The sequence below is a fragment of the Ptychodera flava genome, chromosome 5 (assembly GCF_041260155.1).
Source record: "Ptychodera flava strain L36383 chromosome 5, AS_Pfla_20210202, whole genome shotgun sequence".
Taxonomy (NCBI): domain Eukaryota; kingdom Metazoa; phylum Hemichordata; class Enteropneusta; family Ptychoderidae; genus Ptychodera; species Ptychodera flava.
The window spans coordinates 30,658,456-30,683,337 of NC_091932.1; the positions used below are offsets into that span (position 1 = coordinate 30,658,456).

At 39.0% G+C, this 24,882-nt stretch overlaps 1 protein-coding gene across 1 annotated transcript in view; it reads right to left on the reverse strand.

The window, feature by feature from the left end:
- Positions 1 to 24,882, reverse strand: part of LOC139133485 (regulator of G-protein signaling 17-like) — a 121,085-nt gene that overhangs the window by 86,899 nt on the left and 9,304 nt on the right. The window contains exon 2 of the mRNA XM_070700102.1: positions 19,828 to 20,357. Within this exon, the coding sequence (XP_070556203.1) occupies positions 19,828 to 20,100 (273 nt within the window). The 5' untranslated portion in view covers positions 20,101 to 20,357. The remainder of the gene's footprint in view (positions 1 to 19,827; positions 20,358 to 24,882) is intronic.

The window sequence follows — 24,882 nt, forward strand, 5'->3', positions numbered from 1 at the left end:
GTCAGGTCATTGTCTTTCACGGTTTACGCCATTGATATGAAATCTTCGGATCACCTTTTGATGTACGTGACCTTCCATGTTCCACGCATAAAAATACTCAAACCTACGTACATACATACATAGATACACGTAACACACAGACATAGATAGATAGATAGATAGATAGATAGATAGATAGATAGATAGATAGATAGATAGATAGATAGATAGATAGATAGATAGATAGATAGATAGATAGATAGATAGATAGATAGATAGATAGATAGATAGATAGATAGATAGATAGGTAGATACAGAAACATACATACATACATACATACATACATACATACATACATACATACATACATACATACATACCAATGTATCCATGTATGTATCTATGTATCTATGTAAGTATCTACGTATGTATCTATGTATGTGCAATGACACAGTTTATTCTGATGAAAATCTCAGGAAACATGCTGTTTACATGTATATATGAATACAGACGGAACATGACCACAAACATTCTACAACTGGTTATCAGTCGTGTGCTTTCGAATCTAATGCAATGTCGTGGCAGGATATTGTCACCTCATTTTGTGCCATGAGAAACATTCGACGAATACAAGCCACCTATCTAGTAGGGAAAACGCAACCCCTCATCCTGTAGCTTTGGTAACCATGGAGGCAGTCAGGAATTTTTACCTGTTCTACGTCACTGTGAAACTGAAAGGCTGGATAATTGCAACGTGAAAAACACCCCTAGCTGTCTCTCAGTTTGCCAATTTACCCCAAGCTGTTTGTTTTTTATTCACTTCTACTCTTCCATAAATGAAGAAGATGACAGCAACAACAACAACAACAGCAACATCAACAATAATAATAATAATGATGATGATGATGATGACGATGAAGTAAATGTATCGCTAAGTTACTATTTTAATTCAGCACACTTGAATATCTATTTGTGAGTATACTTATACATGAACAATGATTTCCGACAGCAGTAAACTTAAAAGAGCGCATGCGCAGTCATCTGACTCCCCCTGCCCGTGTTCGTAATTCAAACTGACAAGCGGTTCATTCAAGAAACCATGTAGATGTTTACATTATCGTGTCTTTCATACCCGACACAGCATTTTAGGAAGTCTCCAATTGATCTGTCGCCCCAGGGCCCCCAGTCATTCTGAGATACACTGAAAGAATTTTATTACGCTGACGTGATTCAGAAATTGTTCAAATGTCAAAAAAGTGACGACCTCTACGTTGCATTAAATTCTAAAACCGCATCTTGACGACAGAACTTCTCTATGCAAAATAACTTTATGTTTTTCACAGTGTAATAAACTTTTAAAGGTGGACATTGCACTTCAACAACACACATTTTTACAAAAGCAATATTTCTTATCAGAAAAGCCATGAAAACCCCCTCATATACGCATGTTTAAAAAGCAGAGAATCTAAAGTTTAGTATGGTAGCAATAGCTTACTTACAGGATGAAGGGATAATATTTTGGGTAAAAACTTCAATTTGGTATGAATAATTAAAAATTCATTAAAATCAAAAAACCTTATTCTACTTTATGTAATTTAATATTACATTTGAAACTAGGGTATATGTAGAAAAAGTGGCATCAATGACACTTTCCTCAAATTTGGTCAGATGTGGCTGGGCCGAGTGAGTGTACGTACGATATTTAATAGCTTCTATTGGCCTTGTAATATCAATAATGTCATGTGCATTTGAACATATTTTGATGCATCGTCAATCAAATACCAGGGCGAGGTTTGTGGTGGTTGGCAAATGTTACAATGGCCACAACCATGTACAACACCAATTAGTGATTCAATTTACTATAAAAAAGTAAACGCGTCCTCTTGTATACTGACATGCCAAATGGTACGTGCCAAACTGCATAGGTAAATGGGGAAATATCAAGACGCAAACCTATATCTACCGAGGAGCCTGTAGCATCAGATATGTACCTCTATTTCAAGGCCTTTCTAACCAAATTCAAAAGCATCAAACCAGGGTAAAACACATTATTTGACCCATATCAACAAACAATTCTAAAATAATACATTATGGAAATGGAAAATAACAAAAAACCTGCAAACCAAATTTCAAAGCAATTTCAGCATATTGCCGAAACAAAATTGACATGTCTTCATCTATACATAGATGTAAAATTTGGTTATTCATAGCCTGACCTTGCTGGATTAAGAAGCCAGGTGCGCTATCTGTAGATATGACATTATTTATTTTTGTTTTATGTGTACATTTATTTTATCCTGCATACATGTAAATGATGACAACTTCACTGTTTACAAGATCTATACCCTACAACATCTGGTAGACTCGATATATGGCTACTTGCATGCAACACATTTCGTAAAACATGGCGTGTCAGCTGCCCTGGTTACAATTTCAGATATCAGCTAAAAAAGTGACCAACACATATAAGCATAGGTTACTTGAATAAAAAATTTCGAGGCCATCTGACCAGTAGTTATTGAGATTTTCGCCACAACTATACTTTTGCTGCTCATTAGCAAATTGTTGGTTTAAGATACAACCCTTTTCAGAATTAGAGCGCGAAGCCACTGCAGTGAACTGCAATAAAACTGCTTACACTAATTAGTTTCAGCTGTAGCCGTGGCCACTTTGGTGTTGAACAAGGCTACTTGATAAGGACAAAAAGTCTGCTTGTACAAAGGCAAAACTAGCTCTGTCTGAGGCTCGAGTTGTAAATGAGAGTTTACGATTAGCACCCTGTGTTCAAGATTAAGATACAATGTAACATTACCATGCACTGGTCCATGTACAAATTTTTTTTATTTCAACTTCCCCAGACAAACTGTCTGCATGGGACATACAATGTTGTCGACTTTGCCAGCTGGCTACAGCTGAAACTAATTAGTGTGAGCAGTTTTATTGCAGTTCACTGCAGTGGCTTCGCGCTCTAATTCTGAAAAGGGTTGTAATTTCATTTTAACACATTTCCATTTACATCTGCACTGCAAATGCAAATGTGTAATGTGCAATGGCTCTCGTTTTTGCTCTTTGACCAGAGACCTCAACAATGAGAAATTTGGCATTTTTTTGTTCCAAAAATAACAAAAATTGTCGAAAACATACACTATTGCAGGTTTTGTCATCATTAGAACACAACTTTCATGGATCATCCGTAATAAACTTAATTTCAAATTTCAAAGAAATCGGCCGAGCGATTTCAAAGACCCCTCTCAAAAAAAGAATGCCTGAAAAATGCAAATATGTAAATTTCACAATTTGAACAAACTGAACTGCGTTTACCCCAAGGAATATGCATATCAAGTTTCAAAGCACGAGCGGTTTCAGAGAAGGTGATGTTTTGACCAAATACGGGAAATATTGCCCAAAGTTACAGTATGAAAATTTCATCATAACTTGAACAAGTCAATTTGACTAGCGATTTTAGGGATGTGTTTTTTCACCAAAAACGGGAACCTGTAAATTGATGCATACATTTGCATAAATTTACAGTTCTTCTCGCCCAACTTACGACTGCTTGTCATTCTAAAAGGTAAACTAAGCCAATATTTTAATCTTGGGTTTACAAATTAATGAAGATTGAATGATTCATAGCAAAAAAAAAGTTAATTTTGAGCAAAATATGCCGTGTACGTGTTATGTGCACCGCTACCTTAAATCGTGAGGTGAATGTCCGATACGAAAACCAATTATGTAAAGTTCTATATAAGGCAGTTTCCCGCCACACACATTCGGGCGAAAACTGCCGTATGACAAGCACGTTAATCCTGGATGGAACAGAAGGATGGTTATTGACCCTGCCGTGCCAATGTATTCACATTAAGTTACCCGAAATTTGCATAGTGTTCGAAAGTGTGTAGGTAAACGTCCATCGCCCGGCAGCTTTATTTGACAGTAACCTCCACATAAAAGAGCAATCTCACTAGCTTGTATGGGGCTGTACTAATATCCTAAAAACTCTGCTTATTATATTTCAAGTGCATGGACAACGTGCATTTATTTTTTTTGAGGTCGCAGCCTATTCCAAATAACTATCAAACACAAATAACGCGGGAACGGTTCTAGGGGCGCTCAGATATTTACAATGCTTTCCTTGTCTACTGGTCGTGTAAGGCTTATTGTTTAGGACTAATGAAGTTTTCACAGTCTTGCTTTTGTGAAAATCAAGTATTTAATTCCCCTCCCCCCCCCCGCCTCCTCCCCCGAGATTAACACTGGGTACAGCTATCTATGCTTTAAAAATATCGGTGTATCTATGTAATGTGTCTCTCTTATCCTAAACTTAGAACCTTGATCCTAATTTTTACTCTTCATTGCGTAAGAGACTTGTTAAAAGTTTGAGAAAGAGTTTCAAATTATTTATTTCGAGGCGCACATTACCTTAACTGGTTTAGTATGGTCGTGATTAGTGGCCAACACACAGCATTTAATTACCCGCGAGAGTCGCCAGGGTTGGAGTAAGGCACAGGGAGCACTGCTAGAGAATCCCTGGGGAAGTTGTGCCATTTCTTTGATATTTACTTTGATTTCTGTGTCATTTTGTTATATCATCTTCAACACTAGATGTGATGTCTACTCAAGGCCACTGAATGGTCATCAGATAATGGTGATTTTCGCAGAGTTACAATTGCAATTAAAATTTAATCTGTTGCCTAATAACATTATTTCTGCCAGTCGGTCGGTATACGGAACATTCAAATGCAGGGGGGGGGGGGTTCTAAATACGACGCTGTAATTATCGGCATCGAGAACCCCAGACGGCTGGGAAATTCCATGCAGCGAAAATGAACAACAAATTTAAGACGAGCAAGAGGATTTTGATCCGTTACGTTGTCCTCCTTAACCACACACTGTGAAAATAAGTGTATGTGTGTGCAATGCGGAGTCCACCTCTAAGGTTGAACCACCGCATAGATGCATTCCGAGGGCAAATCCTTGCCCTCTGCGGTCCAAAACAACATAGTACATGCTTTTCCGATACCCGGCAAATATTACCTACACAGCTATGAAAGACGGTTTTATGGGTCCATATATACTATCATGAAATATTCTGTTACTATTAATGTACTCAATCTTTATCTGAATTGTAGACACAGTTGGAGTGGAGACGCTCTGAAAGCGCCACTCGCCGCAAAAATACCAGTGAATGGAATGGCATCACGGGGGATATATTTAATGTTGAAGAGCTTACGCGAGCCAGGCAACAAAATCTCCAGCTGATGAAAATACATAATTTTATAGGGCCATTTACTAGAACACGAGACTGGTACACCGGCCATGTGACAGGCTCGTTGTCATGGTGCCGGCGAAAGGACGGTGTGACCTTTGGCCGGGGGGGGGGGGAGTATTTTGCATTTGAATGAATCACCCTGAATCCAATGTTCAGCGTTGATACTGAACGGAACACTGCGATGCAAAACCGCATTGAAGTTTTAAAATCCCACCACCTGGTCTTCAGTAATAACTAGACAAGAGCTTTTTATCGTTCCGACTGTTAACGCCAGACTGCACCTGTCCGGCAGTAAAGTCATCCATCAAATCGACCGACATGCAGAATAAACGGTAAGCTTGTATCAGTGGCCAAGTGGTTTGTCCGTTTTGTAAAGGTAGTTAATAATTCATTTGAAAGTGCGGAGAAACTAGACTCGCTACGTTGTGTTTCCGCAGATAAGCGCCTTGAAAAACGTTCGTTCAATTTCCTCAAACCTAGCGATCGTAAAAAAAACATAAACTAAAAGTGCGCTTTCTTCCTTTCGTTAAAGGGGTACGCTTAATACGGTAAGCATCAGATATTGTATAGTTGTTCAGTCTATATGAAGGACCTTCAAAGATTGTTCCCGGAAAAGACAACTTAAGAAGGAGTGAATCTCAGGCTGTACAAAGGTTACCCATTCAGTCACTTTAAAGGAAAAACAGTATTTTCGGTAGTTTCCACAGTTCGCAATTTCTACATACAAAGGAAATAAGGGCTTTCTGTCGTTCACAGTGCAGGTGCCTTTGATAACATGAATGAGACCCAACCCCCTTTAGGAGACCTATACCTTTGAGGGATACTTGTAAAAACTTCTATTGAAGACTTTAACGGAATGTGTCTAGTCATCTAAAATATTAAATGTCAAGTTTAACACCGTCACGGTTATGTAAAGTCAGTCTGGGGTCTCATGAGAACCAGGGTTCAGTACACAACAACTGGTCACTGTTTTGCACTGTAAGCAGACAAGCTTTTAAGATTTACTGCCTCGGAAGTGAATGTTTCCTTTCGTCTGGTTCGGACACCTGTCGTCAGCATTCAGTCGCGATGGGGCGATGACCTGGAAAGTGGGTCGAAGCTATATACGATGGCGAAGTAGCTTGCCGAGAGTGCGTGTCAGTCTCGGTTACCCAGGCTGCTCTGAGGGGCTCTCTTCCTGCAGCCCCCTAGCCACGCAGAGCAGCTTGGGTAACCGAGACTAGAGGGCGTGCCGAAGAGAGTAAGACAACGCGCCTTTATCATATCAGTCACACCTGGCTGCTTCGGAACTTACAGCCGTGTCGGCATTGCGGGCGTGAAAGACCAGTTACAGCCAATGGGCATCATTATAAGATTTTTGATAAATTAGCTTTCAGCACAGACAGCAGTTTCTCTACTGTCTATGGTTTTAGTATTGCTTACTTCCCAAGAAAGTATCAAACAACCACGATCAGTTATACAGTGATACGGCCGAGAAAAAATTGTGCTGTTCCGATAACTCGACCTACGCTAGTTTTTACCTGCCGACCCTAAACTTTTTAAAGTTACGTAAACACAGAAGTAAAAAAAAGAAAAAAACATAAAATCACGCATTCATTACCTGGCATTTGATTTTTGCTTGAACGAGGATGTATTTATATGGTTTTATTTCTTTTATATATGTATGATACGTTTGAAATGTTGTGGCCAGTGTTTGATCGCACTGAAACCCTGAAAAATGCATACTTAGAGATAAAAAATTTTTTGACAAAAATCCCTGTCGACCTACCTCCGCTAATTTTGAAAACCATATTATTGGAACAGCACAATTTATTTTTTAGGTCTAACCGCTGTGTCTATGTGGGATTTTTCTGTTGTGGGCTGGAGCAATAATTTTTTGAAATTTTGTATCATTTAGGAGTGGTAAGGAATCGGGTCAGAAGCTTGAAACAAGCCAACAGATTGTCTGACAATAATGTATATTTTGCCCTGCTTATAGAAAGCATAAATAAAGACCGAAATGTCAGAATTCATTGTGTCTTTAAGGAAACTGTGGCGTTTCGATGTTACGTGGCGAGACGAACAAGAAAGGGACACTTTATTTTCACACAGTCAAAAGGGGACTTAAACAGTGCCTTATCGTGTCCCTTGGCCACCATTATTCCCCTTCTTGTTTAAAACCTTGATTCCTCCATCATCGGGACTCTTGAAGCAGCTGAACTGAGCTGAAACACACGAATTGTTAAAGCCGCTTCGCTCAGAAAGGTATGTGCCTTTTTATCACAAGTGTCATCCCGAATAATTCCCTTGTTCTTTCTTGGTCTGCATGCAGCCTCTTGCCTCGTTCCACACTTTGATTTGACACATTGTGTGACAAGAGTTAAAGGCCCGCGGGGCAGGTAGCTAATCTGCTTTATCGTTTAACAAATTAATTAAAGAGCCAGCAATGCTAACTTTTTGATAAATTTTTCGCCGTTTTTGTTTTGAATGCCAACCACAACTCCTTTTTCTACTCGCAAAAGCATGTCAACTCAGCCCGTACGTGTGTAAACTGTATTGTTATTTTTGAAAAGTAACGTCTGGTCCGGACCAGAATTCAAATGTAGACAATAACAATGAATTTTACACATAAAAACGCTGAGTTGACAAGCTAAATGGAGAGTGTTTCAACATTCCTTGGAGAGTAGAGTAAGAAATTGGATTGATATAAAAAATAAAAATAATGAAAAAAGCAAAGAAAGTTAGCAATACCGGCCCTTAACTTGACACAACTTTTGAAGGAAAACAAAGTACTAACAATATGTAAATAGTGACTGTCAACAAGCTCTAATGCGAGAATCAGGGGTTGAGGACTGGTACTTTAACTCTTTTACCACCATGGTTTGGCCCAAACCATTGTTACCAATGGTGATTGTGGACCTGTTTACAGGGAATTAGGGGTGAACAGGTTAAGCCAATCATTTCCGACAGCATTTGTTTCTTCGCTGAGAATGAGTTACATCCTATGAGAGCTTGAAGGTTTAAAAATCATCTACGACATGAAAGAGCAAGTAGCTGTAACTTTTGGTGATTTTTTTTACACTTTTTGTTTTGTATGTCAACTACAAATCCTTGTTCTACTCCCAAAAGCATGTTGAGATACACAGCTTTCAACTTGTCAACTCGGGCGCTGTCCATGTGCAGACTGCAATGACATTGTTGACAAGTGAATTCTGGTCCGGACTGGTATTCAGATGTAAACGATGATAGTGCACTTTATACGTAAAGCGACTGTCTTGACGAGCTCAATAGTAGGGATTACAACAGGTTCTGTAGTGTAGCACCATGGACCGTATGTTGACATTAAAAACAAAAATAGTGAAAAAATCATCGAAAGTTACAACTACTGGCCCTGAGATAAGCTGGAAGTTGTCACATGATGTCAAGTACAGGCAAAATTGTTATCGTTCTGAGTACTGTTTCTCTGTGTTTGCAAGTATGTTTGTTGGCGATTTCTCTCCTCCCCATGCCCTCCCATACTTCCCCTTTCTTTCTCTCCATCTCTCCCCCCCCCCCCGGCTCGACGTTTCATTATATTGTTCTGAAAAAAAGTTTTGTTTTCATCAATAGCTTGAGACAGTTGCTTGCTAACTCCACTTATGGATTTGAACTCCGCGGTGGGCACTGAGCATTTCGACACCTTGCTATGGATGCTGTCTCTGCATGGTGATTGAAATACTCATAATGAAGGTTGATATTTATTATATAGCTCGATGTGAGTACAAATCAGTGCATTGATTTGAATAGGAACATCCGGGAACTTAGCGGGCCGGTGAACGATGTCCTGACCGGTTTCCATGGTTACGCGGTCTAATGAAGCCCTTCGACGTTTTCAACGTCAAAGTAGACGTTTTACACTAGATGTAAAATATCCATGCGCGCACTGCTATTTTGACTTTCGTTAAAATCTGTTTGATACCGGTCGATAATGGTGAAATTGTTTGAAAATACCTGCGTGTGACTATATATATCCATTAACTGTGATGAGGCATGTAATAAAAATATTATTGCCTGAATACATGGGTTTATGTGCCCTTGCAGCAGGAGACAGTTTGCTCTCTTGGCGTCGGGCAAATTGTCACCAGGTCCTGCTCTCGGGCACATAAACCCATGTATCCAGGCAATAATATATGATAATACAACTCGGGCACAGCTATTCAGACTCGAAAATTATTATAAGACTTCGCTGGTCCGCTGCTCGTGTGAGAAGCTTGTGGAGTATAGAAATTGTTACCAACTTGTTTAATGTGAAAATTGCCCATTGAGTTATAATTGGGATAGCAGCCATTTTGAATCATTTTAAATTAATACCATATTTGTCAGTGTTACCTAGGCAAAAATCGTACAAACTTGGTACATTGTCTTCTTTGCCTAGGTGGGTAACGTATATACCAAACTTGAATTTTGCCAGTAATTTGATTTTTCTCATCGAGTACTTGATCTTTGTTCTCGATTTTGAGAGATAAATATTCTCGGTTACCTTTGAGGAAAGTCTGGGCGAAAATTTAAAAAATCGGTTCTGAGACGCGTAATAGGTGTTCTACAACCATATTGACGTAGGTTTTATATCAAAATGTCGCTATTGCCTCATTACCCGTTTTTGTGCAATATTTAATAAAAAACAGTACCACGATAAATGTCAGGCAGAAAGATCAATCAATCAATAGATAATAAAGGCCAACTATTGAACACTGAAAATTAAAAGCAGATAAGTCAATGGTTTGCAAGTTAAATGAATTCTTGAGATGTAATAACATGTCTGGAAGAAATTAAAATCGTGAAGGTGTCCTTTGATACATTCAGCTGTCACGATTTGACGTAATTAGTTTGGTAAGCGAGACAAACCTGTGTAAATTGGATATAATTTACGCAGTGAATTACGTCACGTATGAGAGAGGTTACGGAGTACACGTCTATGAGAGTGCATTTACACTTATGGAAAATATACAATAGTCGATACACGGCATTTGTTTCTAAGATAAGTACTTCTCACGCAGCTAGGATCCTTTTAAACGTTCAGGAATTAATGTGTATATTTGTTGGACGTGTGCGGGAATACAAAACTACACGAAGAAGTATTGACCCATCCAATTTCATCGAATATAGGCCAAGCTACCCGACCCCGATGAGCGTGTTATTACCCCTTTAATCTTCATTGTTTGGTGTGCCTGGGATTAGTGTAAATTGAGGTAAACTCCAGCTCTCGCGTTGTGACTATAGCTGAAAAAGTGCTTTGCCCCCGACAAAACCGTTTGTCGGGCATGTACCATACGGCCGTGAAGAGGAAAGCACAGAACATTGTCTGTGGAGCCCAATTCCCTTTCAAGCGCTCCGTCGATATCTAATTCAATGTAATTTCTGTCGGTATGATTTGTTTAAGTTTGCTTTTACGCATGATTGGTATTTGTGTGTATTTCTCTTTTCATCCGACGCGCTTGGAGGAAACATTTTTGCCCATATATGGAAAGAGTGAACGCGGTGAGGATATTGTGACTTACCAGAACTAGAACACACAGTTAATTATTTTGAAATGTTGTGAATGTTCGCCTCATAAAATCTACTTGACAATGTCTTGCTTGGCGAAAGGTTGATTTCAAACTTGAAATCGATCTTGCCCTGATAACGTTTATGAGGTGCAGACAATGGAACTATTCATCGAAAAAGCTATTCCGGGAGCAATTTTTGAGGGTAAGGGAAATTTTAATTTTCCTTGGGCAGGGGACATATTTTTAGCTGGCAGGGAGCAGATTTTATGTTTGTTTGTTTTTTTGTTTGGTAGGGCAGATATCGGTTGATTGGCTTGGGAACCGTTAATTGGGAAAAAAACGAGGAGATGGGAAGTTACTTGTAAACCGGGGACGGGGAAAATCGACAGTTTTTTCATCACAGGGCAGGGGAGCTTCATGTATACTTGGCTCGGATTGTTTAACATATGAGCAATGAACAACTCCGAAAAGCGTCTTCCTGTGGACATGCTAAGGCTGCACTCACAAAAACTGGGTATAGGAGTGGGGCTGGAGGAATTCAAGGGGAATTTGAAAATTCTCGAGCCGCAGCGGTCGGATTTGAGCGGTTTACACTATAGCGGTTGGATCCGAAAATATTTTGGTTCACTATTTTTCAAGTTGTCCGTTTTGAGATGCCACAGTTTGATACGCAATCAAATAACATTTTTGTGCCATCCGATAGCTCTAATGCTAAAAATATAATCAAACAAAATCTTGGATAATTTTATTGCATTTCATGACTTTTATTTTGAAAAGAATCAAATATATTATGAACGCTATTGGACTATCATGAGAAAAACAACAATTAGCAGAGGACAGAAGCTGCAAATGTTGATAATTGTTTTTGTAATATTTCTATTCAATGTACCAAGGACAGCTTCTCGCTATCTCCCTACAGCATTCTGAAACACGCAATAGTCACACTTTCACAGGCTGTGTTGGCGAGCCTAATACTGAAATGGTTTAATAAAGCAGTGTCCAGGCGGGTTCAGAAGGCGTAACATCCTAAGGGTGGCTAGGACCCCCTATCAAGAGGGCCCCTCTCGAGCTCTCCCCTGCTATACTGTTGCAACCTTCAGCCGTTGCAAAACCACCCGGTGGTCATTTACTTTTAGCCTGATGATTAAAACAATTCAATGAAAGCCATTTGATAAGCTGCAAGACAAACGATTGGAGTAGATGCCAAAAAGCACATATACAGATAAAGATATGAACAATTTTAGTTAATGTTGTTGGTTTACAAATATTTGATCCTAAGACTGGGATGGGATTTTGATCAAAATAAAGGGTGGGATATGCAATATCATACTTTAAATGTTATGTATGTGTGTACGTGTATATATATATATATATATATATATATATATATATATATATATATATATATATATATGTATGTATGTATGTATGTATGTATGTATGTATGTATGTATGTATGTATGTATGTACACATGTGTGTGTATGTATGTATGTATGTATGTATGTATGTATGTACACATGTGTGTGTATGTATGTATGTTCGACAGCGTCCGTTGGCAATATACTTTTATCAGGTACAGATGTTCCAAATCCGACAGAGCCTCAGCAATTAACTTCGCAGAGATTAACAACACAGAGAAGGATAGAAATCGGGGCACTGCCACCCGATGCCACAAATTCGAAGCGATGACATTGAAGTTTACGGGTATATGGGTTAGTGTACTTTGATTATCTGAAATGAAGGTCGACATAAAGCTCATTATGGGCTTAGGTTTACTGATTCATGTAATACATGATCTTCACAACATGGAATCACGGAAAAAGTATCCTTTTTAGTTTGCTTTACATGGCACTTTTTAAAGATTTCCATTACCATTTCAGGTCAGCGCACTTGTTGGCATTAGCAGATGCTACCACTGACAGAAGAGTAAATCTGTACAAATAGCATTAAAATAATAAAACCATCATAATGTCCTATACCTCACAATATACCTTCACAATGTACCGTTTCATGTTAGGGTCATATCAAATACACATAGCAAGTTTTGTCAACTTTGATACAGTCTACTTAGATATATGTCCCTAATTAAGAAAGTTTGTAAAATATGCAAATTAGTATTTAGCTTATACATAGAAATGTCATATGACTTTAAATAATACTAGGTCATAGTATCTCCAATGTGTGTGTATATATATATAATATATATATATATATATATATATATATATATATATTATATATATCGAAAAATGTGTCAAATATACAAGTTAGTAATTACTGTTTGTAAAAATGCTAAATGACGTTCAATAATATTATATCTTGGTATCTTCAATGCACATATCAAGTTTCGTCAACTTCGGTCTAGTCAATTCAGATAGATATCCTAAATATGAAAGTTCGTTAAACATTAAAATTTGTGATTAGCTGATCTCAAAATGCTGAACAACTCTGATTATTCTTATATCATAGTAACTTAATTGTACATAACAAGTCTCATCAACTTTGATCGAGTCAATTGAGATAAATATACCTAATTTATGTTTGTTGAATATGCGATTTAGTAATTAGCTGACCTCAACATGCTGCACAACTTTCATGAGTGTTATATTGTGGTTTACCTGCGTGTGAAATTGTGCAGTGGGACACGTATACGCTTAAAATGTCGCTACCGATAGCCGAACTACTTCGACTTTCAACTAATTGGTACGCCGACGATATTGCCAATCTCGTAGGCAGTGACGAAACACGACCCTGTGTGACATTTGTTGGAACTACGGAAAATATCAAAGGCAATGTCGCTGAGTCTTTGTGTACTGCGTGAAATGTGATTATAGTGCTGTTTCTTGACCGCTCCGAGATTCGCCGCAATTAATTCAAAGGTCAGATGGTTGTAACACAGCCTTTTGTTATTTTGGCGCTGAGAAAGCAGACGATTTATGACAGCTGTGCACTTTGTCTGATCTGAACTGCTGTTGAAGGTCCAAAGAAAATTTTCTTTCATGCGCAGGTGAATCTACACATCTTCAATTGACTACAATCGGTGTTATTTTTGCGATCACGGGAACCCCAAAATATAAAGTTACGATGTGTGAACGCGATTAACGGTGCAAAGGGTGTTCGCTGAAGGCGATCGACCCAGCAGCTGAAAAATACATCCGGGAATTTACAACTATGCCAAGGTACGGTCATGCCCACACTGTATCAAACAAATTAACGCCACATTTCCCTTTGATGGGAGTTGTGTCCTCGTGATTTTTTACACCAGTGTCCACGACTACCCCTGGAGCACGAGTGTGTTTTGGATTTTTAATTTTCCCCATAGAGTTAACATACGGGGATGGCATCCATTTTGAAGGTCAAATTTCTCTCAGACTGGTACAGTTGGTTTTCGTGATTTTAAAGGAAACTGGTTTTAAGTTTCCTCTCCTAAAGTTGAATCTTTCAGCTTCCGAAGCGCTTACTACAACAAGGTTGTGAGGGTGTGTTTTTCAGATCCCATGATGCAACAGAGGAGTACAATGCCCGATGCCCTTTAAGCCATGTGTTAAAAAGCAATGACAAGTACAAGAGATGTTCTTTCATCGCAACAATATCACACTTCTGAAAGATCAAGCACAAGTCTGTGTATTGTAAAATGGCGGGTTCACACACACACACACAAGAAAATCCATACTTTGACATATGCTTAGCATAATCTTTTAAATGTTACCATCACAACCTGGCATATATGACTGAGGTATATCCGTGGGTGGCTTTCCAAATTTAGATGCGCAAATGAACATTGACCTTCTAAAAGCACTTGGATGTGATACATATCTTCAATCTATCTAGACTTGTGCGTGAGCAGAAACTAGAAACAGTATCCCGTCATTAGAAATTACTTATAATAATGAGAGATTTCAACACACTTACAAATTAATTTTTATTACGCATGCCTCGTATATCGAACGTCGCGCGCTCCATCGTAGGATTCAATGTTAACTCGTCGATGACGTTGCGGGCCGCACATTCATGATTTGACCGAAAGTGAACCGGAACTATTTTCAACTTGACCACTTCTTGATTAAAAAATGATAAAATTACATGTTTTTGATAGGGATTACTGTTTCTATAAAACTATGCGGAAAAAATCGATGAACCGCATAACAGTTATTTAAGCATATCAATGCGCCGTTCGATAATGATAACCATTCTCTTTTTTCCACAGCTTTTGTCTAACATGGAAATAAAGCATACATTGACATTTGTATGTAAACCCAAAAATTTGGAGTGAAAATTGTGTAATAGAGGCATGTAATAAGAAAATTATAGCCCAAACAAGGGACTATGTACCCTCGAGGCAGGAGACCATTTGCCCGACGTAAGGAGGGCAAATTGTCACCTTCCCTCGGGCACATAGTCCGATGTCTGGGCTATAATATATGATATTAAACAGTGTACACGCCTACTGTGAAGATGTCAAGTTCTAATTCGGCCACAAAAATTTCTGATCACCATGTCCACCTTTTCCCCCCATTATACAGGGTAAAGACATAGTTACTAGGGAGCTGATCAAATCGGTCCGAAGATATATATGTGCCTTCAACTTGACAAAAGTCGCTGATCAACCTTTGGGCTCACAACCTATATGCGGTTTTCGGCTTAGATCTTAACATAGGCTATAACACTTTGAGCTATCACACATCAGTTCTTTAACGTTTAAGGTAGTATGCGCCTCGAAAGTGAAAGACTTAAATTTTTGCTCAAACTTTCATTGAGGAATCTGTCAACAATTCTCTTTCAAAATCAAGAATAAAAGTCGAGAGTTAACTCTATGGAGGAAAATACAATTTTCGATTTCCGGAAAACTAATCCGGTAAAAGTTTTTATTACACCGAGACCTTTAAAATGAGCCCCAACAATTGGTATATCAGAAAAAAAATGGAAAAGTTTGAGAGTCCAAATATCTGTCCCCGAGGCACATTCTACCTTAAGGTTGCCTTTGATGGAAGTCAAAGTATATGACAAGCCAACTAGCAGTGTAAGTGATTTTCGAAACGGGAAATTGCTCCTAGGGTTGCAGTGTCCTGACGTCCATTCGAGTGAACAGAAGTGAGTGAATATTTCCCATCATTGGATAGGGACCAAATACTTGGTCGGCTTCCTATTTGAAATTCTTGTGGTCGTACGAGTTTAATATGTTGCCTTTTTTAAATATCGATGAAGACTCGAGGCGGTAAATGGACACTGTATTGAAATTCAGTTGGTATGTAACAGTGAAAACCAACAGTGAAGCAAGTATTCTGCGGGATAGAGGAAACCGATTCGGAGAAATAACATGAATTGCGAGAACGTTAAAATAATAGGGTGTTACTTATACAGTGTTTTGTAAGGGGTGAATCAAGTTTAATTTAAGGTAGTACGCACCGCGAAATCGAAAATTTTCAACAGCGAAATTTAGGCCATTCTCTTTGAAAATCAAGAATGCAAAATCAGGGTCCATCATGCAAATGTTCGTACATGTCATTATGGAAACAAATTAGGTATTTAAAATTCAAAATGGCCGCCATCCCTCAGTTGACTCCGCTAAGGGGAAAATAAATTTTCGATTTTCACGTCTATAGGCCTGTGAAAAATTAAGTCATACCATGAGCTTCAAAGGAGCCCCTACAAGTAGTAGACCAAAATGTATTAGAATAGTTTAAGAGTCCGAATATATGTCCCCCAGACGATTTTACCTTAAACATCCATTATTTGTGACTTTTATATATTTTCAAGCATTTTCACTATGCCTTCTGTAAACGTGTTGAACAACATGCTTAGGAGAGGAGAAGGAAAAATGTGCGTTTTTTTCGGATAAAAATAATAAAAATATTATTAAAAGTGAAAGCTATTGTCCCGTTAAACTTCTCATTAAGGAGCAGTAACAGTCGCAATAACTTGAGTATAGGGAAGACAGGATGACCCACTTGCACATCATCTTAGCCCGAAAATGGCGACTCTTTGCGCATAGCAATCGGCCCTGTTCCGTACTTTTCGAATGTGATTATTTATTCAATGAATCGACTATGTATGGTGAGTAGGATGCGTGCGTGGACATCTTTGCTATCGAATTTCAACAAATCTGGTGGTACCTTAGACAAACATGTTCCATTTCAGTGTGGTATAAAATTCTGAAATGGTAATCGCCTTTGACACCATCCGCCGAATGGAAACCACTGTGCTTGATCACACGGCTCCCATCGGAGCATCATTGTCGCAACCACCACGCCACCAGGGCGAAGAGTTTCCTTTGTTTACGTTAAAAGTCGAATGTTTTCCTCCAAAAGTCCGTTTACCCATCTGATGTGGGTCTCGGTACACTGTTATGTGACATCTCGGGCGAATATCTCGCTTCACAGGACAACAAACTCCTCTTGATATGAAACTGTAGAGCGATAGTAACGTTATGAAAAAGTTTATTCTAGCAATCCAACGTCCCCCCTCTCATTGATGATTTTGTATTCAGAGGGCGTGCCTATATTTTTACTCCAAGAATGTCGTCAAGTTTGATAAAAGTACTGCATTTTAATTATTGCCTCGACATGTGTCATCCTAAATACTGGATTAGTTCCTACCACAAATTATGGAATTGCGAGAATTGAAGAATCACCATTTCACCGAATATCGATCAACTGATCAACTTGATTACTCAGCGGGTGTCGATATTTCAATAACACAAAAATGGAACGACAGTTATATATCTCTCAAAGTGACCTGATGACCATGTTTTCGTTCAGTGACTGGGTAAACAAGGAATTGGTCATTTTCGTAAACTCTGTATAACTTTGTCAAACTTTGTTTGATCGAAAAATCTACAACTGTTACTGCTGATTACATTTCAGAATGTTATTCTAAATTGCCAGTGTTTCTTATTTTTTAAGAAAAATAAATGTGCTTTTTTTTCAAAGCAACTTGTTGAATTTTAATTGCCACATAACAGCTAAATGCCACTGCAAGATGTGCAGCAAAATATAATTAATTTTGATTTAATTCTAAATACCGTAAAATATCAACATATCTAGTAGGGGTGTCATAAAAATGACCCACTTTGAAGGTTTGGTCATCGAGCAAAATGTCGCATACGGTGGTGTGATACAATTTTGAGAACCGAACGATTCACCATTTCCAACATGCTATGGCAGGGACGATAACTTCCACATGTTTTCCTCGTGTGGCTGATTTAATGCTTAAAGGGATATAGTCGTCGGGACTGCGCTCAAAGGTCGTATGGGACCCATACGACCCATGGCAACAATGTATCCAAGGCACAATGATCATTGATGACAGTTAAAACATGTCTGTCATAATCTATCATCGTATAATTTAAATGTTGCAGCTATGATGATGAGGTGCATCTTTGATATCGTGCACGAAATATATTGTTTGTAAACAACAAACTCGCACAGGCGCAGTTCCGACGACTATATCCCTTTAACTTTGACTCGCCTTCCCTTTGGTAGACGGGGCGAAAACAATTTAGCGGTGCAATAATAATGACACCGAAGTTCCTTGGCCATGGAGTTCAGTTCAGAGACCGTTCGAAAAGTTGCACGCCTCGAATCAATCTATCATCTATGACTGACCTTGCTTCAAGAGACTTACACGTCGTGTCTTTGTATGGCGATATAGGCTTTCTTGGTGCCTCTCTTTCCGACAACGACGCAACATGTACGATTACTCAAGAAAGGGGCCATCTTCTTGGAATTAATCACAGAAATCAGAATAATTACATACTTTCATAGCCTTGATTTCATCAAGGAACGATCTAAGCGTATCTGAATCACAATAAAAATCATGTCGTCTGGAAGAATTCCTTATCTATCTTTAAGAGTGCTAAACTTATAATCAGTCGGGTGTTGAAAAAACAGGATAGGTGCGATTAACTTCAAAAAAAAGAAAATATTGCAGAAGTACCGTAGCATTATTGTGATAGCGAAAATAATGACGATGGCGAAGATGTTGAAGACGTTGACGACTACTACGTTATTTGCTGTTGATGGCGATCGACGACGACGACGACGGCGGCGACGACGACGACGACGATGATGATGATGATGACGGTGATGATGACGAAGTAGAAGACGCATACAACGCTAGTTGGCGTAGCGATTATTGTGACAGAGTCCGAAAGTAAACTGGATTCTTTGGCCAGGTAGTACACTTTCAGGTACCCGCATTATTAATTTTGAAACATTCGCAATTTTGTTGGCATATTGCTGTAAAGTTGCATTGATTGCCAACCAACCAAACAACCATTACTTTTCTCGATATCCACTGTTCTATCGTGAATTGATAAATAAACCCTGCGAACGAACTTTTTGTTTCCAAGACGGCATACATTCACCTAGGATTCTCATAGTAAGTATACACACTAGCACAATGGGACACTAAAAAACGCTGGCAGAAATTGGTTGTGTGATAGGGCTTTCCTTCATGAAATTAATTCGACAATTAATATTCAACAAACACATCAAAGGCTAAATATACACACTCCAAATTGTTACAATCATGACAACAAATGGCCTTTTCAGGCGATGGTGATACTAGTATGACAATTATGCGTCATATCGCCATGGGAACTCGCTCGGAGGTCCATTCACCTTCAGCATCAGTAAACAACACGAGGCGTTTGTCGGCTGGGGACGATGGCGACGACAAGCTGCGAGGAGGGTCCCATCCCTGTTCATCCGTTACGGCCCCCATTTCTCAAGTTCAGAGACGAAGGCTTTAAAACTGATCTCAATAATTCACGGCCACGACCAATGTACCGTGTAGTGGTTAGAGCCACGCGTGACCCCCTGACCTTGTCCAGTGCGCGCCGCAGCCTCGGGAATGTTTATATTATTGCAACACCATGTCGGAAGTAACTGAACTCGACCACGGATGAGTTTCGACCTCATTTTGTCCGAGTCAAGATAAGATTATGTCTGGAATGTTTCAAAAACAGAATCTGACTCAAAATCAGAAAAGTTGGTGAAAGACATTCCTTAAAGTGCATAGCGTTAATACATGTAACGTTCACTTGTAGTTTCAATGTGATGATAGCTCTTACCTCTTTCTCGGGTACCTCGATCGGATGAACACGGTTCCGTCCTGCCACAGTGGTCAAATTTTCCAGTAATCCCTCGCATAAGCTGTACAAGCTATTGGTAACGTTGCGAGTGTCTCCTCTCGCGCTGTCTTTGCGCTCGGATTTTTGAGATTGTTCCGACGCCTGCACGTCGTCCCCGGCACCCAGCTGAGAAGACACGGAACGCGGCCGCGGTTGACAGACAACTCTAGGATGCGGTTGCTCTCGGTCGAGAATAGCTGGGTTCGGCAACATGGACACGGCTCATAAAAGGACGGTAATTGACCACCGTCTTCTTCCAATGTCTTCTTTTCTTCTTCACGGGGCAGCTGCTGTATCTCTAGCGTATGGTCACATTCCTTTTCCAAAGATTAACTGCAGAGAGGACGCGCATAATGTACACAATACTGGCCCAGTGTCTTCCAGGTCAAAAGGTCATGTCGGGATACACATGGAAAGTAACTCGATACCCTAAGTCTCCACGCTTATATCTCCGGTGAAAGCTTGTCCATCTAAAGAAAGGGAGAAAGCGATTGAGATAGTTACGGATGAGATTCCTCCTGGAAGGACAATGTTGAGCAGACATGCGATCGGGCGCAAAAGCACAAGAAAAGTACGGAGCACGAATTCACAGAGGTCACGTGCCGGGCAATAAATCATCAGCATTGACTGGGAATAATAGTAAATGCACATCAACACGGCGATAAAATGGAAATTCTTAAAATAGACCAGTATTGGAGGCTATCGCGTATCGTAAATAAATTGTCATATTCGACAGAAATGACAGACCCCCACATGCCTGTTAAATTTGCAGCTGCGGCCGGTACATGGGCCACCAATGCATTGTAAAACGTGCCATTTGACACACTGGCTAAGTAATGTAAAACCGGGAAGACAGCTATAAGACGACCTAAGCATGCGACCTTCCTCTCGCCTTTATCAAGATGGAAACATCTCGTACCTTAACATACAAGTGACGGCTGAGGTTGAAACCTTCCCTAGCAATTTTTGTGTGAAGAACTGTTCCATTGGCAGCCCATGCCGATAATTACATGGAGATCTTATAAGTGACACCCCTTTGGCATTCTTACGCTCTTAGGGATATCGCCCGAAGCCGATGTCGTCTTTCGCATCGGTGATACTCAAACTGTGAGCGGACAACTTCATATTTGACTGTCCTACCCCTACCCGTTAGAAAAGAGAACGAATTTTTGCAACAGCCCGATAAGAAAATAAAGAAAAACCTACGTGATATAATGTGGCTGTGTTCAGCATATAATGCGTTTGGAAAGGTCAATGATATTTTCAAATGACCCGACTTGGAACTGCTAAAGCTGGCTGTGTAATTGACTGCATTCCGTCGACTCAACAATTTACCGTGTGCCCTATTAATAATCGAGTCCAACTTTGGTCTCATTAATGTGAACGCTTTGGGGCACACGTATCGATCGTCTCGCCCCAGTGCCGAGTGTTTAGGGTCACGTGTGTATAATACAACTTGTGTATCCTACACCGTTTGATTTTTGAATAAGTTAGTTTCATTCCCCGACAGGATGCGGATAAAATTTCAGTAAAGGACAATTATTTATGTTGATGATATGCAGATACTTCCATGGGATTCTTTTGTCATGGATAGGCTGGAAAAATGCATCGCGCGTGAGAAAGACATCAATACAATTACGAAGGTGTGGTCAGTATTCTATTAAGGAAGCATACGCCTCGAAGTTAAAAGGCTTTAACTTTTGCTCAAACTTTCCTCAACGAAATTTTAGATTATACCTTTTGAAATCAAGAATAAAGATCGGCAAGATTTGCAATCTGTTAAGTGATAAAACCAGTAGATTAACTGAAAAATAAAAATTGAAAATAGATTTAAAAGCATAGATATATTTTCGTTTGGGATAAAACATATAAAACCGTGATAAACGGGCCCTGACGTGTGATGACGCAATCACAAGAATCATGGGATTCCAATGGCGCTAACAATGATTTATTTATTTATTTATTCATTTATTTATTTATTTATTTATTTATTTACCTTTAAAACGGTTTAAAAAAGTAAAAACTGCAGGAAAAAACAGTGTCATTAAGTACTAAACAAACACACATACAAGAAAACACCAAAGGAAAAAGTGTCAATCGTTAAAGCCAAATAAATTGTGAGTCTTTAAGAGCAGTGCTTCTCAAATTCCAGAGAGTTTTTATGTATGTCTTCGTCAATTTTGAGACATTTTCTCCCAAGTTGTGGTCTATCTCCGAAAAGGTCTTGCTAAATAAAGTGTCGAACCTAAAGTTCAAACTCCAAGAGTGAAACTTATTTATAACAGTGCTGTTACCAAATTCGGAAGGAATGATGTCAACAATTATATGCTTATCGTACTGCAGTGACGCATGCGTATCAGTGAACGGCTTGCGGCCGCCTTCGGCGACCCGCTGCGCGAGCTATCATTTATTCCCTCATTTACTACCTGAAATTCCCTTGTTCCTCAATTTAGCCTTGCAAGTTTTTATATCGGCTAACATTTCATCTTTGGCAGAAAGCTGCAGTTATTTTGTTTGTTTACTTGTTCACTATCAAAAATGTAGTTCGGGAACACTCCAAAACCGATGACGTTTATCGTGCATATCTCGACGTTTACCGTAAAATATCACGGCTGACATTTTACGGTAAACGTCACTAGGATGAGGCGATATACCATGAGTATATGATAACACTCAATATTTGTTGACACTTGAAATTAAAATGGTCGCCATCCCGGTATCAGCTCTATGGGGAAAAAATAAATTTTCGATTTTCACAAAAAAAGCCAGGGAAGCTTAGTTGATGAGCTTCAAAATTAGTCCCTACAAATGGTAGACCAAAAAAGTATCATAAAAGTTTGAGAGCCTGAATATCTGTTCCCAGAGCGCATTCTACCTTTAACAATGCCAAAGTATGTAAAACATCTCCATCGTAGTATTTTAATGCTCGTTGAGTGGTAATTGATGTATTGTCCAGTACTTGTGTTCTGAATTTCTCGTTCTACTACCGAAATTACGTCAAAATAATGAAAATGCTCAACTTGTCAACACAGGCTCGTGTGTACTGCCGAATGTTACATAGTTGACAAGTGATTTTTAGTTCGGAGTACAACTCACCATGTCAACAATAACATTGAACATCGTACACAATCAGATGCACTCTATCGCTTAAAGGGACAAAGTCGGCCATTTTTCATGAATTTTGTTTGATATGAGATACTACTTATATTGTTTGACATGTTGAAAGATGCTGAATGAATGAGTGACCATGCATATATTAGACCCCAGTTTTAGAAACGATACATGATCAGAAACCATCGCGAAAATGAATTAATGGTCATGACCATTAATTCATTTTCGCACTGGTTTCATTTAATTTGCCTAAAACCAGGGTCGAATATATGCATGGTCACCCATTCATTTAGTGTCTTTCAACATGTCAAACAGTATAAGTATTATCTCGTATCAAACAAAATTCATGAAAAATGGGCGACTTTGTCCCTTTAAGGCTGATATATTACGTTTCAAGTACTCCAAAGATGTTGAATGAATATAGGGACTTGCTTCGCGGGACAAAGAATTCAAATATCAGAAAATTACAGGTGTTTTCCGACTAAACCTCGACAACGCTGTGACAACTAAACACCTTATATTGGTTTCGTCTGTCACAAATATCTACGTTACAGCATCCATTCATTCCACTCACTGTTTATCTGTGCGTGTCATGAAAAAAATTGGCATCCGTCCGCATTCATTGCATTTAATTTGGTCTATACCCAGTGTTGTTCTAATTACTTTCATGAGTCTGTGTAGGCTTCATCAACTCAATAATTTGATACCTCCATCCAAACACTCAAAGGACTCGCTCTCTTTATCCAATATGTTACCCACACAATTTGTGTGTGCTGCACAAAGCCAGCTTGGATGACCTTCCCTGAAGAAAAATGATTAGCATCAGAAACAACATGTTATGGTTGATTTTTCATCGTTTGTATTCTACAAACACGTGCAATTTCTCCCTTTTCTGCTCCTTCCTGGGATACGTCGAAATAGAAAAAAAATTCCCTGCAAGCACAACAAACTGTGTACGATGTTATTATTGTTGACAAACGATCTGTTTCAAGGACTAAAGTGCAGTTACTATTATATATTATTGCCTTAATACATGGGTTTTTGTGCCCGAGATGTGACAATTTGCCCGACGCCAGGAGGGTAAATTGTCTCCTGCTGCGAGGGCACATAAACCCATGTACTCAGGCAATAATAATTTTATTACATGCCTCTTCACAGTCAATATGACATTTAGTTACATGCAGGACATTTTCAAACAATTTTACCATTATCAACCAGCATCAAAGAGATTTTTAAATAAAATCAAAATAGAAGTTCGCGAATGGATATTTTACATCTAGCGTTAAGCGTCTAATTTGACGTCGAAAACGTCGAAGGGCTTCACTGGACCGGGTAACCATGGAAACCGGTCAGTACATCGTTCACCGGCCCGCTAACTCCCCGGATGTTCCCATTCAAATCAATGCACTGATTTGCAATCACATCGAGGCATGTAATAAAGCATACAAAATGACACAAACACACAGGCTATATCAATAACTTGATTGAATTCCAGGTATTTCGACATGAGTGTGAAATAATAAACGAAACAATATATATGTTAGGCCGAAAAAAATTGTGCTCTTCCGATAACGCGACCTACCCCATTTTTTACCTGTCCACCCTAAACTTTTTAGAGCTACGTAAACACGGAAGTAAAAAAAAGAAAGAAAGAAACCGTAAAATCACGCGTACTTACTTGGCATTTGATTTTTGCTTGAACAAGGATGTCTCTGATTTTTTTTTCGTTTTATATGTATTGTACCTCTTACTGGAAATGTTGTGGCCAATGTTTGAGCGCCCTCACCTGAACCCCCCTGAAAAATGTACATTTAAAAAAATTTTGTTGTTGGCCTTATGGACGAGAACGAAAACGAAGAAAAATACTCAGGAGTTGAACTATAA